This window comes from Miniopterus natalensis, chromosome 17, assembly GCF_054644295.1.
Source record: "Miniopterus natalensis isolate mMinNat1 chromosome 17, mMinNat1.hap1, whole genome shotgun sequence".
NCBI classification, from domain to species: domain Eukaryota; kingdom Metazoa; phylum Chordata; class Mammalia; order Chiroptera; family Miniopteridae; genus Miniopterus; species Miniopterus natalensis.
This window is the reverse complement of record NC_142097.1, coordinates 26,718,975-26,733,008: the sequence shown is the minus strand read 5'-3', so window position 1 is coordinate 26,733,008 and position 14,034 is coordinate 26,718,975. Positions and strand designations below refer to the sequence as shown.

The window sequence follows — 14,034 nt, the reverse complement described above, 5'->3', positions numbered from 1 at the left end:
TAGATATGGTGGTGGTCTTAAAATAGTTAGCATTTCTTCCAGAGGACAACAATTTGCCCCAAGAGTTAGTTTCTTATTTTGAGACACTATAGGCATCTCTCATGTTATTGGCCTTAGCTTTGTTGCACTTTGCAAATACTGTGTTTTCTATAAATTGAAGATAAGACCCTCCACCAGCAAAATGATTACAATTCACTGAAGTCTCAGATAATGGTCAGTATTTTTTAGAATACAGAATTTTTAGATTAAGGTATGTACTTTTTTTTTAGACATAATGCTATTACATACTTATTAGACTACAGTATAATGTAAACATAACATATTCACTGGGAAACCAATAAGTTCTTGTGACTTGCTTTATTGTGACACTCCCGTTATTGCATTGGTCTGGAACTGAATCCAAAATATCTCCAAGGTATGCCTGTACATTGGGAGGAGAAAGTGTCTGAGGGTTCTCTTTGAGGGAACAAGGTAGAACTCACAGTTCCCATACAATAAAGACAAGTGCTTACATACAATCCACAGAATAAAGTCAGTTATTTGCACAGGATTGCCATGAATTATACACATTTGAAATGTATTCAAATATTTTGTATTCACAATAAAGCCTTTTTAATTGTTATGTATTTCTTAACATCCCTCTTTTATTTTTTGTGATTTTTATCTTTTTTAATGGCAAAATTGCCTTATGGCCAATGAGTTATGTGGTGAAAATGTTTGTAGCAAAAATATTTGTGGTGTCCGGCCAGCATGGCTCAGTGGTTGAGCGTGGACCCATGAACCAGGAGATCGTGGTTTGATTCCTGGTCAGGGCACATGCCGGGTTGGGCTCAGTCCTTGGTGGGGGGAGTGCAGGAGGCAGCTAATCAATGATTCTTTCTCATCATTGATGTTTCTCTCTCCCTCTCCCTTCCTCTCTCTGGAATAAATTTTAAAAGATTTAAAAAATATTTATGGCAAAGGTGTCTACAGGGCAAAGATGCTACAGCAAAAGTACCTAGACCCATCAGAGAGACATCTTCCTTTTCTCTTATGCTGTTTTCAAATACAATAAAATATAGTGAGGATTTCATGTTTGGTGTCTTAAATTATTAGCAATGCTTATTTATTTATTATGAGAGAGGGAGAGAGAGAGAGAGACCGATTTGTTGTTCCATTTGTTGTTTATGCATTCCTTGGTTGCTTCTTGTATGTGCAGCAATGTTTGTTATGGGTGAGCTATAATTTCCACGATAGTCCTGCAACTCCTGTTTGCATGGACCCAGTCCCGAAAGATGGCTCAAGTTCAGGTTCAAGTTGGTGAGTGGGCATGGCTGAAACCACTAAGGGCTCAGGGTGGTCTGTTGTATATAATTGCGATGACCCCCATGTAAAATGGAATAGTTCCTGTCTTCTCCAGAAAAACTGGGGGTTCTAGAAAAAGTGGACTCAGACGGATTTGATTTGGAAGGGGTGGTGAAGGAAATGGAAAACCTCAGATTTGTGAAACAAATCAGATTGAGCCTTCTGACTTACACTGAACAATAGGCCCCAAAAGAGGGGCCCCAAGGAATTTCTCCAGCGGTTGGGGCTCCCTCTCCCGTAATTATTCCTTCTAAAAAAATTAAGAGCCTGGAGGAGGCAGATAAAGCCCTGGACTTTCTGGACTCTCAGCGTGGGTGGAAATGTGCCAGAGCCAGGGTGAGCTTCCTGGGCCTCTGGGAACATAGGAGGACTGCAGGGCGGAGACGCATGTCACGCAGGCCAGGCTCCTGTGTTCTTGGGGTCCAGAACCCCCACAGCTAGCTCATGGCCAGTTAGCCAAGCCTGACTTCCTGGAAAGTCCTTAGTTCTCAGGGAAGGGGGGAAGGAGTTCTCTTTTCCCACTGGTGCTTAAGGATTTTATAAGATCCTCTCCCATCCCCTCCTTCAATTCCTCTCTTTCCCTCTTTGTGCCGCTATCCCTGGGTCTCTTTCTGCCTCTGCCTCTCTCTCTGAATACTGTCGAGTGTGTCTTCTCTCCGACCCCTTTCCCCACCCTTAACGGGAAATCCTGACCCCCTTTCACAGGCCAGGTCTAGAAGCCCCATATCTCCTTTAAGTCTAAACGTTTTGTGTCCCGGGCTCCAGATCTCACGTCTCCTTCTTTGGAGCCCCGTCCTCCTCGCTCTTTCCCTGCCCCACCCAATCCGGGGCCTTTTGGGGCAGTGGCTGGGGTCTCTGGGGAAGGGGCGTCCCAGACACTCCCCGGAGCGGGAGCAGCTTATTGTAGTGCCCCTAGGATGAGAAGGACAGCTGGGGGATGGGATGCTAGCACCCAGGACCCAAGGCAAGGGGCTCCCAGGAGTACCCCTTAATTCCCGGCTCCTGGCTGCCGCCGGCTCAGGCGCACTCCCAGGTTCCCCTTGCAGGCCGAGCGGCCTCCCGGCTCCACCCCCGACTCCCCTTCCCCCCGCGCGATGGACGCTTTATGGGGAGAGCTTTATTCTCTCGTTAAACCTGCCAAAGCACAGCGGCCTGAGCCGGGGCGGGAGAGAAGCGACGGAGGGGGGCTCCTCGCCGTCTCCCCTTCGCCTCCCACTGCTCCCCTCCCCCCAGGGAAGCGGCGAGAGGACACCGCCTATCTTCTCTCTCACGTTTTGGGGGGGTAGGGAGGAAGAGAGGGGAGGGGGGGAGGGGGAGAGGGAGAGGGCGGCGAAGGGGGGGTGGAGCGTTTTCGGGGTTTCTGCCTCGCAGATTTACTAGCCTCTGGCCCCCAGGCCGCAGCCAATCAGCGCGGGCGCCCGGGCACCTGCGTCCGTGCGTCGGGCGCCGGGCCGGGAACGCTGGCGCCCGAGCTGCGAGCGATTTAAAACGCTCGGCGTTCCCAGGCCCTGCGCGGGGAGAGCGAGCTGGGTGCTCCCCGCGTCCCCCGCTCGCAGCGCCCCATGAGCCCACCCTCGGCCCCATGGAGCCGGGCAACTATGCCACCTTGGACGGGGCCAAGGACATCGACGGCTTGCTGGGCGCGGGAGGGAGTCGGAATCTAGTCGCCCACTCCCCGCTGACCAGCCACGCGGCGGCGGCGCCATCGCTGATGCCAGCTGTCAACTATGCCCCCTTGGATCTGCCAGGCTCTGCGGAACCACCGAAGCAGTGCCACCCATGTCCCGGGGTGCCCCAGGGGGCGTCCCCGGCCCCGGTGCCTTACGGCTACTTTGGAGGCGGGTACTACTCTTGCCGCCTGTCCCGGAGCTCTCTGAAGCCCTGCGCCCAGGCGGCCGCCCTGGCCGCCTACCCCGCCGAGACGCCCGCGGCCGCGGAGGAGTACCCCAGCCGCCACGCCGAGTTCGCTTTCTACCCCGGGTACCCGGGACCCTACCAGCCCGTGGCCAGTTACTTAGACGTGTCGGTGGTGCAGACTCTGAGCGCCCCCGGGGAGCCTCGCCACGACGCCCTGCTGCCTGTGGACAGTTACCAGCCCTGGGCCCTGGCCGGTGGCTGGAACAGCCAGATGTGCTGCCAGGGAGAACAGAACCCGCCGGGCTCCTTCTGGAAGACGGCGTTTTCAGGTAACGTGACTCACTACTCTGGGTCCCCTCGGCGCCAAGCGTGGGGCTGCAGGCCCCGCTGGCACTTGCCTGGGAGGAGGTGCAGGGAGACTTGGGGCTGGTGAGGAGTTTGGTGATCCTCTGGCTATCAGGATTCTGAAGGAGGGTGCGGGCAGTTGGCGAGCCTGAGTGGAGCAGCCCCCTCCCAGGGCCAGCGTGAGGGCTTGGGGCTGGGTATCATCTGCAGCCGGAGGGTCGCTAGGCCCCTTCACATCCCTCAGACACGAGCCTTTCAATATACCCGTGTTTGGCTCTTTGCTGTTAGATGGGGTTCAGGGTGTCGCTGCTCAGCAGATCCCAGTTTAATTCCACAAAAAGGCTAAATAACTCTCGATTCAGTGAGTGTGGGGGTGGGAACAGATATATTGGAAATTCTGTAGCGTAAAGAATACAATTCCTTACTTTCTCTTTGATGAGTTTTTTCAGTTTCCAAAGGAAAATTTAGATTTCCTGCAGTCATAACTTAGGTATGTGCATTGGTATTGGGGTGTGTGTGTGTGTGTGTGTGTGTTGGGAGTGGGGGCAGAAACGTGTTGTGTTGCTTTCTATACAGAATTTGCCTGTAGAATCTATGACTGGCTGAGAATCTGAAATGTGTGTGAGGGTGGACATATGTGACTGTGGGCAGAGGTCTAGTGTGTGATGGGTGTGTTTGTAGACTTGCAGGTGTGAGGGCAGTGATGGGTGAGGGTGGTCTACAGGAGCCTACTCTTTCCAAGGTGATCAAAGAACCAACCAGAAGCCCTGGTGTCCCTGGGTGCTTTGGGGGAGTGGGCACACACGTGCGACTGTAGGATGACCTGGGTGCTCCTGCAGGATGACTTAGTTTGTGGGGCCTGGGTCTGTGCCTCGGCAGGGCCTGAACGTGCCTTTCTCTTCCTCTCTTTCCCACTCTTCAGACTCAAATGCTCAGCACCCTCCAGAGGGCTGCACCTTCCACCGAGGCCGCAAGAAGCGCATTCCCTACAGCAAGGGCCAGTTGCGTGAGCTGGAGCGGGAGTATTCAGCTAACAAGTTCATCACCAAGGACAAGAGGCGCAAGATCTCAGCGGCCACCAGCCTCTCAGAGCGCCAGATCACCATCTGGTTTCAGAATCGCAGGGTCAAGGAGAAGAAGGTCCTTGCCAAGGTCAAGACCAATGCTACTCTGTGAGGCAGCTCCCTGGCTGAGGAGGTGTGGGGGGTGGGGGTATCCTGGGGAGACCAGGAACCTGCCAGGGACAGGCTGGGGCCCAGGACTCTGCTGAGGGGCCCCCAGAGGTGATACTTTCTTCAGGCCATAGCTCCTGTGCTGTTTCTCAGGGACAACCTGAGTACCCGATATGTCCCAGTGAGCCAGTGAGGCCCAGAGTTACAGCCTAATCCCCCAGAGTGATACCACCGATAAGGACCAGTTCTAGTCATAATCATTCATCCTGGCAGTGGTGATAATCACCATAACCAGTACTAGTTGCCACGATAATTAGTCTCATATTTTCTATCTGGAGCTCTGTGGAGCACTATAGATACTATGTTCATGGAATGAGTTGATCATGAATAAACTTGGAAGGAAGCAGTGACAGGGAAGCTTCCTCTGGATCCCTTCTGTTTCCAAAGCCCACCCCTCATCCCAGTGTCTGCAGGGGAGAGGCAATAAGGCAGTCACCCTGGTGACTATGTTTCCCATTGAGCATTTTTCTAAGATAACAGTTGGGCAGGGTAGACAGTGCTGGAGGGTGCCTCTCCCTCCCTGCCCACCCCATAGGTTGTACCCACTGGTCTCAGGAGCCCCCATCCCCAACTCTTGGATTTTATCCTTGTGTGAAAATGAAGCCAGTGGCCTGCCCTCCTGATCTGTTCTCATTCCTTCCAGAGAAATGGAGTTTGAGAAGGTGCCTGGATAATTCACCATTTCTCACTTCTGCCCCAAAACTTTCCAGATCTTCCCCTAATGTTCCTGGTGGTTCTGACCTAAGCACGCGGTGGTTCATTGGACATTTGGGAGCCGCATGAAACAGATAATTGTGGCCTTGTAATTCAGCCCCATCTAGGCACAAAGAGTTACCGAATGACAGCTTAGAATCCTATGCTACTGGCAAGCTGTACCAAACATGCTGGTATAGCTGCGCAGGAGAGAAACCCCCAGGACCTGGCCCCTTTTGCCACCCATTTCTCCTCTGCTTGCCTCCTCGTGACACCCAGAGGAGCTTGCGGGTCTCAGTCCTGGGAGATAGAGCAGGCCCTTTTTGGGGGTGGAAGAAAGGAGGGTGGCAGGAAGCCCAAAGATCCAAGCTCACGGTGGGGAACAGTATGCAGCCTCAGTCACAGGGGCTACAAACTTCGTTTTCTTTCCACTTTGCGGTGGCTTAGTCCACATATCCTGAATCCCGTGTGGGCGGAGGGCGGGTTGGTGCCAAGTCTGCTTTCCCGGGCCACGTAGACGGAGACCCACAGCGCGGAATTCCAGGAACCTGGGGCAGGCGGGCTGCTCCGGAGCCCGAGGCCCGGACGCGGCGCCTCCGCGCCAGCTCCCTGACGGCGCGCACCAGGGCACAGTGCCTGGTGGGACTTGTTATCCTGGCTGCGGCAAAGCCGGCGGGTTTGCGCTCGATCTTTCTGCAGCCGGGCCGCGGGGATCTAAGCGGATACGCTTCCCGCGGCCGAGCTCACAGGCGTGAAGTGCAGAGGACGCCTTGGACCGACTGCGGAGCCACCCAGCAGCGCGCCTGCGGCCTTGGGGGCCACGGCCGTGATCGCGATGGCAGTTCCCTCTGGAGCCAGCTCCTAGTTCTCCAGGAAATCCCAGGCCTCCAGCTGCAGCCGCCGAGAGATCCGGGTATTTCCAGGCTGCGGTGGGGAGGGGTTCCAGTCCCCGCGTCTCTCCCGGAAACAGTTGGGAAGCGACTCAGACTCTTTTAAATCTTTTTACCAAAAACAGCTGGGGCTGAGGGAAAGGCCCCGAGGCGGGCGGTCACCCTCCCTTCCTGAGCCTCTTAGACTGTGTACTGGGGGGCGGTGTGTGTCAATTTTGTGATTAAAAAAAAAAAAAAAAAGCATCCAAGCCCCGTGGTCCGATTTAAGCTCCGTTACGCACCCGACTCAGAGGAGGTTGTTTTCTGCCTCCCTGGTTCCCCTTCAAGTGAAGTCCCAAGTAAGTAGCTTTTAATATCAGTTTCTCGAGGACAGTGCGTGCAACCCCCTCCCTCGATGCTTCCTAAACGGCGAGACTTCAGCCCAGACAGGCGTGTGGATAGGGTGTGGGACAAATGACCGGGAGCGCCCTGCTGCGGGGTCCCCACAGGCAGAGGGGAAAGGCCGCAAGAGGGGTTGCCACTTGGACTGAACGGGATGGCCTAGGTAGAGGCCTGAAGGAGTCAGGGCCTCCAGACTCTGGACTTCACTATCAGGAACTTAAAGTCTCGGCGTGCCTCTATTATTTGCTCGTAATAATTTCAGAACGAGAAAAAGGTTTGGGATTTTAGAGATTTATTTCGCCACTGATTTGAGTTTGAACTATTAAAAGGACAAGGGCGCCCCCTTCCGGCAGAAACTCGTCATTTCAGGGAAACCTGCGGATCCGCTCCACTGTAACCCGCAACCAGTCCTAGGGCTTCGCGGTGCCTGGAGCCGCCGGGGTTACAGAGTTTGTGGCTGCGGGTCCGATAGAGCGCGAGGACCGGGAGTCGCCTGGAATTGGGCCAGGGTATCGGCAGATGTGTCGGTCCAGACGCCAAGAGACCCAGGAAGGAAGCCAGGAGGGCAGCACGGGCGATCTCGAATGGAGAAAGAACAGGGCGGGCAGGACTCAGGAGCAAGGCCACGGCGCCATCTACACTTGGATCAGGTCCTCGTTCCGCTGGAGGATTATAGTATTTCTCATTCTCGCCAGAACAATTCTCGGCGGACCTCCCATTGTCTTTCTGAGTGATTTACTTGTATGGACCCTGAGCAAAAAAAAAATTTTTTTTTGGAAATTTTGTTTTGTATTAAACTTTTATTTTTTTTTTTAAATCACCAAACACCAATTTTACTCCTGAGGCGAATTGTTACTTTCTGACACCGCCCCCCCCCCCAGACCCACCATTTAAAAATCTTTTACTAATTTGTGTCTACATCACAACAAAACGCCCACATCCGTATTTACTTGCCTGCAGCTTTGCTTTTAAATAGGGCCGTTTTAAGCTATGGGGGAGATGATTTTGCTAAAAGTATACAGACTGAAACCTGTGAACGCAAATCGGTTCATCCAGACAACATTCTGAAAGACAAATACACGCACGGGTGCGCAAATACACTCCGGAAAATCCACTGGGCTTCTTTTCGCCAAGAAGGCGTAATTTTCCTCGGAGCTGCGCTCCCCGCGGTGTTCCTCCCATGGAGTCAACCCGCTGCTCTGGCTGAGCCTCAGCAAACGTGGAAACAGGATCGTGGGTCGAGTCTACGCTGGCTCCAGGGGCGAAATAGTGTCCACCTCTAAACCAGGCGGAGTTTGTTAGGCTTTTTCCACCTCTAAACCAGGTGGAGTTTATTAGGCTTCCGGAGGCCGAATTAAGGGTAGTGGTGGAGAGGTGCGCAGACGCGCCCACTGGATCATTTTTGGAACCTAGGTTTCCGCAGCGGCCCAGCGGAGCGCGCACCCGAGGCTCCAGTTCCGGGGTCTTTGGCTCCTTCTGGCAAACGCCTTTGGCCGCCGGGGAGCTCCAGAGGCCGAGTCCAGGCGGGCCGCGGATCTGCACCGCCGTCCCCGCCCCCTCCGACCCCCGCCCTCGTCGCGCACACTCTGAGTCGTTCTAGGCCCTGAAGCTGTGACTGAGGAAAAGCCCCTTGATCAAGCCCCCCAGTTTTCCGACTGGCGCCGGCTCCCCTCCTCCAATGCGAAGCAAGTTGCCTTCCTCTCCTCCCCTTCATTAAAATTTTATTCAAGGCCCTAAGTGCTGCACTTTTATTAGGTTTTCTTGGGGGGGGGGCTCTATGTGCCCTCGCCCCAAGAGTTACAAACAATCCTGAATTAAATAAATGAACCCATGACCGTCAACTTGAAATAAAGTGCGGAGGCGACTACTGGGGGGGGGGGGGGGCAGAAGGAGGTTCCTTTGTTTTTGAAAGAAATGTGTATCATTTTCTCACCCACCTGAACAGTCCCTCTGTGGGAAAGGGGGGAGAAAGCGCCAGAGCGGCCCTCAGCCTCTCATCCCAGTGGGACCCCAGGCCAGGGCCTGGAGATTCTAAAACATCTAACGGGGATGCCAACCTTTCTTCCTCTCTCGGCTACTAGTTATTTCTGTGTAGAAAGAGAGTGAGGGTGTTTGGAGCAGACGGAGGAAAAAACAGAGTTCCACCATCGCCCCCTCCCTTAAATTGCCCCCCAAATGAGAGAGGGGTAGGGGCCAGCAAGAGTTCGATCGCCCCCAGACTGGCTGAGGAGAAAGGCGGCGTCTAGCCCGCGCCCGGGGCGGGGGGAGGATGGGGACTTTGCCGTTGAACTTGAAGTTTCAGGCTGGCGGTCTCCGCGCCCACATCCCACTCGGCTAAAGGCTTTATAGGAAGAGGGAGGAAGAGGAGGGAGGGGAGGGGGCATCTCTGGCCTTGGGAAGGAGGGAGGAGGCCAAGCGGCCACGGAAGGCCCAGAGCGACCCGGAGGCGCGGAGGTTGGAGGGAGGTGGGGAGGCCCGGGTCCGCGCTGGAGAGGAGTCCTCGCCAACGCGCTGCCCGAGGTGGGGGCCTCGGGCTGCGGCGCCCTCTCGCCCGGCCGCCGCTCCGACTCCGCCGCGTTCCTGTCGTTCCTCCTCCAGCTGAAGGCGCGCGAGCGGAGCCCTGCGCCACGCGGCGGCTGAACCCCCAGGCCAGCGCCGCCGAGCTCGGGGCCTTGAGCCAAACGGAACTCGATCCTGGCCTTTTGCAGGGAGAACGAGAGTGTTATGCGCCCATTTCTCAGACCGGAGACCAGCCCGGTTCACTACCTCCAAGAGTGCTTTTCTCCCTAATAAGGTAAACTACCAGCGTTACCGCTCTCAGTCTCCTACCCACCTCCGGGGCCCGTGGACGGTCCCCTCCTAGGAATTTGGGAGCCTCAGCTCTATGGTAGGGCAGAGAGAGGCAGTCATCAGGCTCTCCTAGAGACCACGGGGGGCGGGGGGGGGGGCTTCTTGTTGATTGATTTCTGGAGAGGCGAGGCGGCCGCCAAGGCCGAGAGGGACAAAGAAAGCGCTTCGCAGCACGCGGGTCGGCGCGGCCTCGGCCGGGAGAGGCTGGCGGGTGGGAGCCAGCGCCAGGTCCCCATATGACCTTATGCTTGTCTTCGACTGGATGCAGTCCTGGCAGAGACAAAATTAATATTGTTCGTTATTGTTACTATTCTTATTTAAAGGTATAACAATACTTTACAAATCACCTACTTTGAAAACTGGGTGAGTAATAACTGTAATGATTTACTAACTCACCCTTAAGCAAAAGGCTCTGGCCCTTCAAAAAATAAATCTGAACCCCTACATTCTTTCCCCCATTCCTGGGCCCTCTTCAGAAACTTGGTGAGGGTCAGGGTCTGAGGAGCAACTGGAGGGGGTGCCCGCCCCTGGTACATGTGCACAGGGGGTCAGAGCCTGGCACAGAAGTAGTGTGGGGTCACATGCCCAAGCCATTAGCCACTGGCACTGCTAACTCGTTGGTCTTGGGGTGGCAACACTTAGACACACTTAGGGCTCACCTAACCCTCCCCTCCAGCCAGCTCCTGCCCATGCCCTCTCAGAGTTACTGCCTCATATTGACAAAATCTGCAACGGAGTGAGCACATTATAGAATTTTTAAAAATCAGACTAAGTTACTTGAGTGGTGTCACTCAGAGGATAGTGGCAGAGCCAGCCCCCAAAGCTGGCCCCCTTAACGTCTTAGCTCCTGGGTCTACACCAGAGGAAGAGAATGGGAACCGCAACTTCTTCCCTACCCTCAACATACCTCTCCTCACAAGACCCCTCCAGACACTGACAGACATGTTTCCATCTGGAGCCATCCCCTGATGTCACACGGGTGCACTCAGACTCCCTGGGCCCAGCTCCTAGGGATACCCTGGGCAGATTTACGTAAGTGCAGACACAGGGGATTAAACACAAGTGGAAATTTCGTTCAATCCACTACTCGTTTTGTGGATTGAACGTGAGAGGCGGTGGAAATACTATCTCCCTTTCCATCCAGCCCTGGCTCTTGCCCCACCCAGATCTGGGATCTGCAACTTCCTCAGGTGTTACCTAAGGCTGGAGGACTATATTCCATGGCCTCTGATAGTGTGAGGTGGAGCAAAGGGGGAAGAGGGAGTGAGAGAGATGCCCCCTCACACCTGGAAACGCTTCCCAGAAAAGGCTTTGTTGGAGAAGGACCTAGAAAGATGCTTAGAATATCAGATCGGGGAGGGAAGATGTGAGCAAAACTCAGGGGAGAGGGCAGGACAACCCAGGTCATAGAGGAAGAACATCTGGCCCCGGGCTCTGGTTGGGCCAGGGAAGAAGGCAGGGGCCGCGGTTCTCACCGAGTCCTGAACGTCTGGAAAATCCTGCGCTGTGATCAGACGTCCTCTTGCCCACTCCCACCCAGGTGGGCACGCACCGAATGTTGGTGCTGGCGCTAAGGGGCCGCACACCGCAGGACCCAGGCTGGGGACAGGGAGACAGTTCTGGGAGAGCAGGACCGGCCCTGGGCTCTTGCAGACCCTGGGCTCCCTGATCCTAGGTGGGCCCGGCCTGCTCGCCCCGCCTTAGACCTGAGCCCGTCTTTGGTTGATTTTTGCTGGTCGCTGCCCCTCCCCCTCCCCCTCCAGGCAGGGTTTTGTTATTGAACTTGAGTCAGGCCATAAACATTCCTTCACCTTTCGGGGAACCCGACGGGGACCGGAGGGGGTGGAAGGAGAGGGCGCCGAGGAGGGTCGTGGAAGGACCCGGAACGCCAGAGGCAGGGCCTCTCGCACCCAGGCCTGCGCTGCGGATCCGTGAGCTTCGGCTCCTTGCCTTCGGCGGAAAACTCTGCAGGTCTGCATTTAAAAACCCGATTATCGAGGCCGTAGGGAGGCAAGAATCAACATGATGCAGCCTTTTCATTTCCACTCATTCGTAATTCATATTTTCATACCTTATTTTTAGGGAGTACAAATTCCCGATTTTTAAGTGACCAAATGCACGACTAACAAACGAGTAACAGCTGAAGCAGCTGGAGGAAACTGAGTAGGTCGTCCTGAGTCTGGCGCCTATTTTATTTTATTTTATTTTATTATTTTATTTTATTTTATTATTTTATTATTTTATTTTATTTTATTTTATTTTATTTTATTTTATTTTATTTTATTTTATTTTATTTTATTTTATTTTACTTTATTTTTTTGCTGTTGGCGCCCCTATTTTAAAAGCGCCCCTCCCTCGGCAGAATAACCCCAGCGGGCGGCGGCCGAGGCCCGTGGGACCCTCGGTTTCCTGCGGACCTGACAGTTAACCTTGGTGCGTGGGCCGCCCGCTCCCGCCCACGGCACCCGTGGCCGAGGACACACGGGCCCGCGCGGAGCCGCCAGCCCTGAGCCGGGCGCGTCCTGTCCAGCGACCGGCCAACGGCGAGGCCGCGCAGAGCGGCCGGTGGAGCCGGTATTAGTGTTTTCGTTCTCTCTTCTTTTAAGAATTCGGGATCCTGGCGCAAGGGAGAATCAAAGGCTCGATCCCGGGTCTCCTCCCGGCCCGGTAAAGCGCAGTCGGAGGGGCGCGGGGCAGGCGCGGCGGGCGGGGAGGCGCCGAGACTGGTCAGCGTCGCAGGGCCTGGCCCGGCCGGGGCTCGGCTCCTGCGAAGAGCCCGGCGGGCGGCTCGGCCACCCGCCCCGGCCCCGGGCCCGCGGGGAGCTCCCGGCCTCCCTGTTTGGGGCGGGGGAAAATGCCTAGAGGCGGGTCCCTCAGGGCCACCCCGCGCAGAGGCCTGAGGGAGCTGTCGGGACAATGCTCTCCAGGGTCTACCCGTCCCCCGGTTTGGCGGTTGATACCCGCGGCGGCACTGGGACCAAGGGGTATGTATTCTTCTCATCCTTCCCAAAGTTGACCCCCAGGCCTTCCCGGCCCTGGAAAGAACCCAGCCTTTGGGGGGAAAAGTGTGGGGTGGGCGCCTGGGTCAAGTTCACGGACAGGGTCCGCATCTTTTAGGGCAAGTGGGGCCACCCTTGTCATCCGGACCAGGAGGGTCCTAAGCAATAGGGACTTTGTGTGTGGGGGGTGTGTGTGGGGGGAGGGGGGACAGAAGCTGCAAGAAGGCTTTTCGATTTCAGTCCCCCGGTCCATTCTTACATCCCCTCTCTCGCCTCCACTCAGCTCTAAAGGACAAATAATTCCATTGGAACTGAAGCCGTTTATTTGGAAAATATGAGAAGGTTTCATGGAGTGAGGCTCCCAGAAATGGTCTGAAGTCTTTGGCACTTGGGTAGTTTTGCATTAGTTAGGTCCTGGCGTTTGTGAGAGTGAAGGGTTCACAGTATTTGTTCGGGTTCCTGTGGAAGCTGATTCAGAGTAAAAGAGGCCGTATCTACACTGCTACCCAAAAGCCTCAGACTAAACACATTGAAATGATTACCCCCAACATTCCTGACCTTAAAAAAAAAAAATCTCTCAAAAAAACACAAAAACTTATTCAGATCACAGAAAATAGAACACGGGGCTTTAAACACACACATACTTTTTAAAACGTTCAATAAACAACCCTCTTTAAACTTTCCCCCCAGTCTTTATTCCAAAGCTCATGTTTTACAATTTGCAACCACTGTTATGAGTTACTTTCGTCTCTCCCTTCTCCAACTTAGTTATATGCATTCTATTCTGGTTTTAAAACACGTTATACATTTACTATGTCATAAGCCATTTCCAAGTTATTAGAATCTTCTAAATGCCATTTAAAAATGCATAATATGCAACATAACATTTAGGCTATCCCCACATTTAAACAGAAAAAAAAACTTCTGCCTGGTTAGAAAAGTAACACATTCTCATTGTCAAGAATTTTTTAAAAATTTAAAATATTGTAAAGAGGAAAATAAAAGCTACCTCATATCCCACCATGCAAAATTGACCAACACTCATCTTAGGTTGTATTTTCTTCAGTTGTTTTTCACTGTACAGTATATAATTTTGAAATTGAGATTCTGCATGAACATTTTTTCTTTTGCCTTAAAAAAAATCCTCACCCGAGGATATGTTTATTGATTTTAGAGAGAGAGGAAGGGAGAGAGAAAGAAGCAGTGATGTGAGAAGTATCCATTAGTTGCCTCCCATACACGCCCAGACTGCAACGTGGGGCGCTCCCCGACCAGGAACCAGTCCTGCAGCCTGTTGGTGCACAGGGAGAGGCTCCAACCAGCTGAGCCACCCGGCCAGGGCTTTCTTTTGCCTTTTACTGTAATATTAGATTATGAACATTTCTCAGTGTCATTAAATATTCTTCCAAAGCATGCTGTTAATGATCTTATACTATCCAGTCC

General features: G+C 53.8%; 1 protein-coding gene across 1 annotated transcript; it reads left to right on the top strand.

The window, feature by feature from the left end:
- Positions 1-2,926: 2,926 nt before the first annotated feature.
- On the top strand, positions 2,927-4,722 carry HOXB13 (homeobox B13). Its single transcript, XM_016222054.2, has 2 exons — positions 2,927-3,530; positions 4,469-4,722. The coding sequence occupies exons 1-2, from the start codon at positions 2,927-2,929 to the stop codon at positions 4,720-4,722; spliced, it is 858 nt and encodes a 285-aa protein (XP_016077540.1).
- Positions 4,723-14,034: the final 9,312 nt, after the last annotated feature.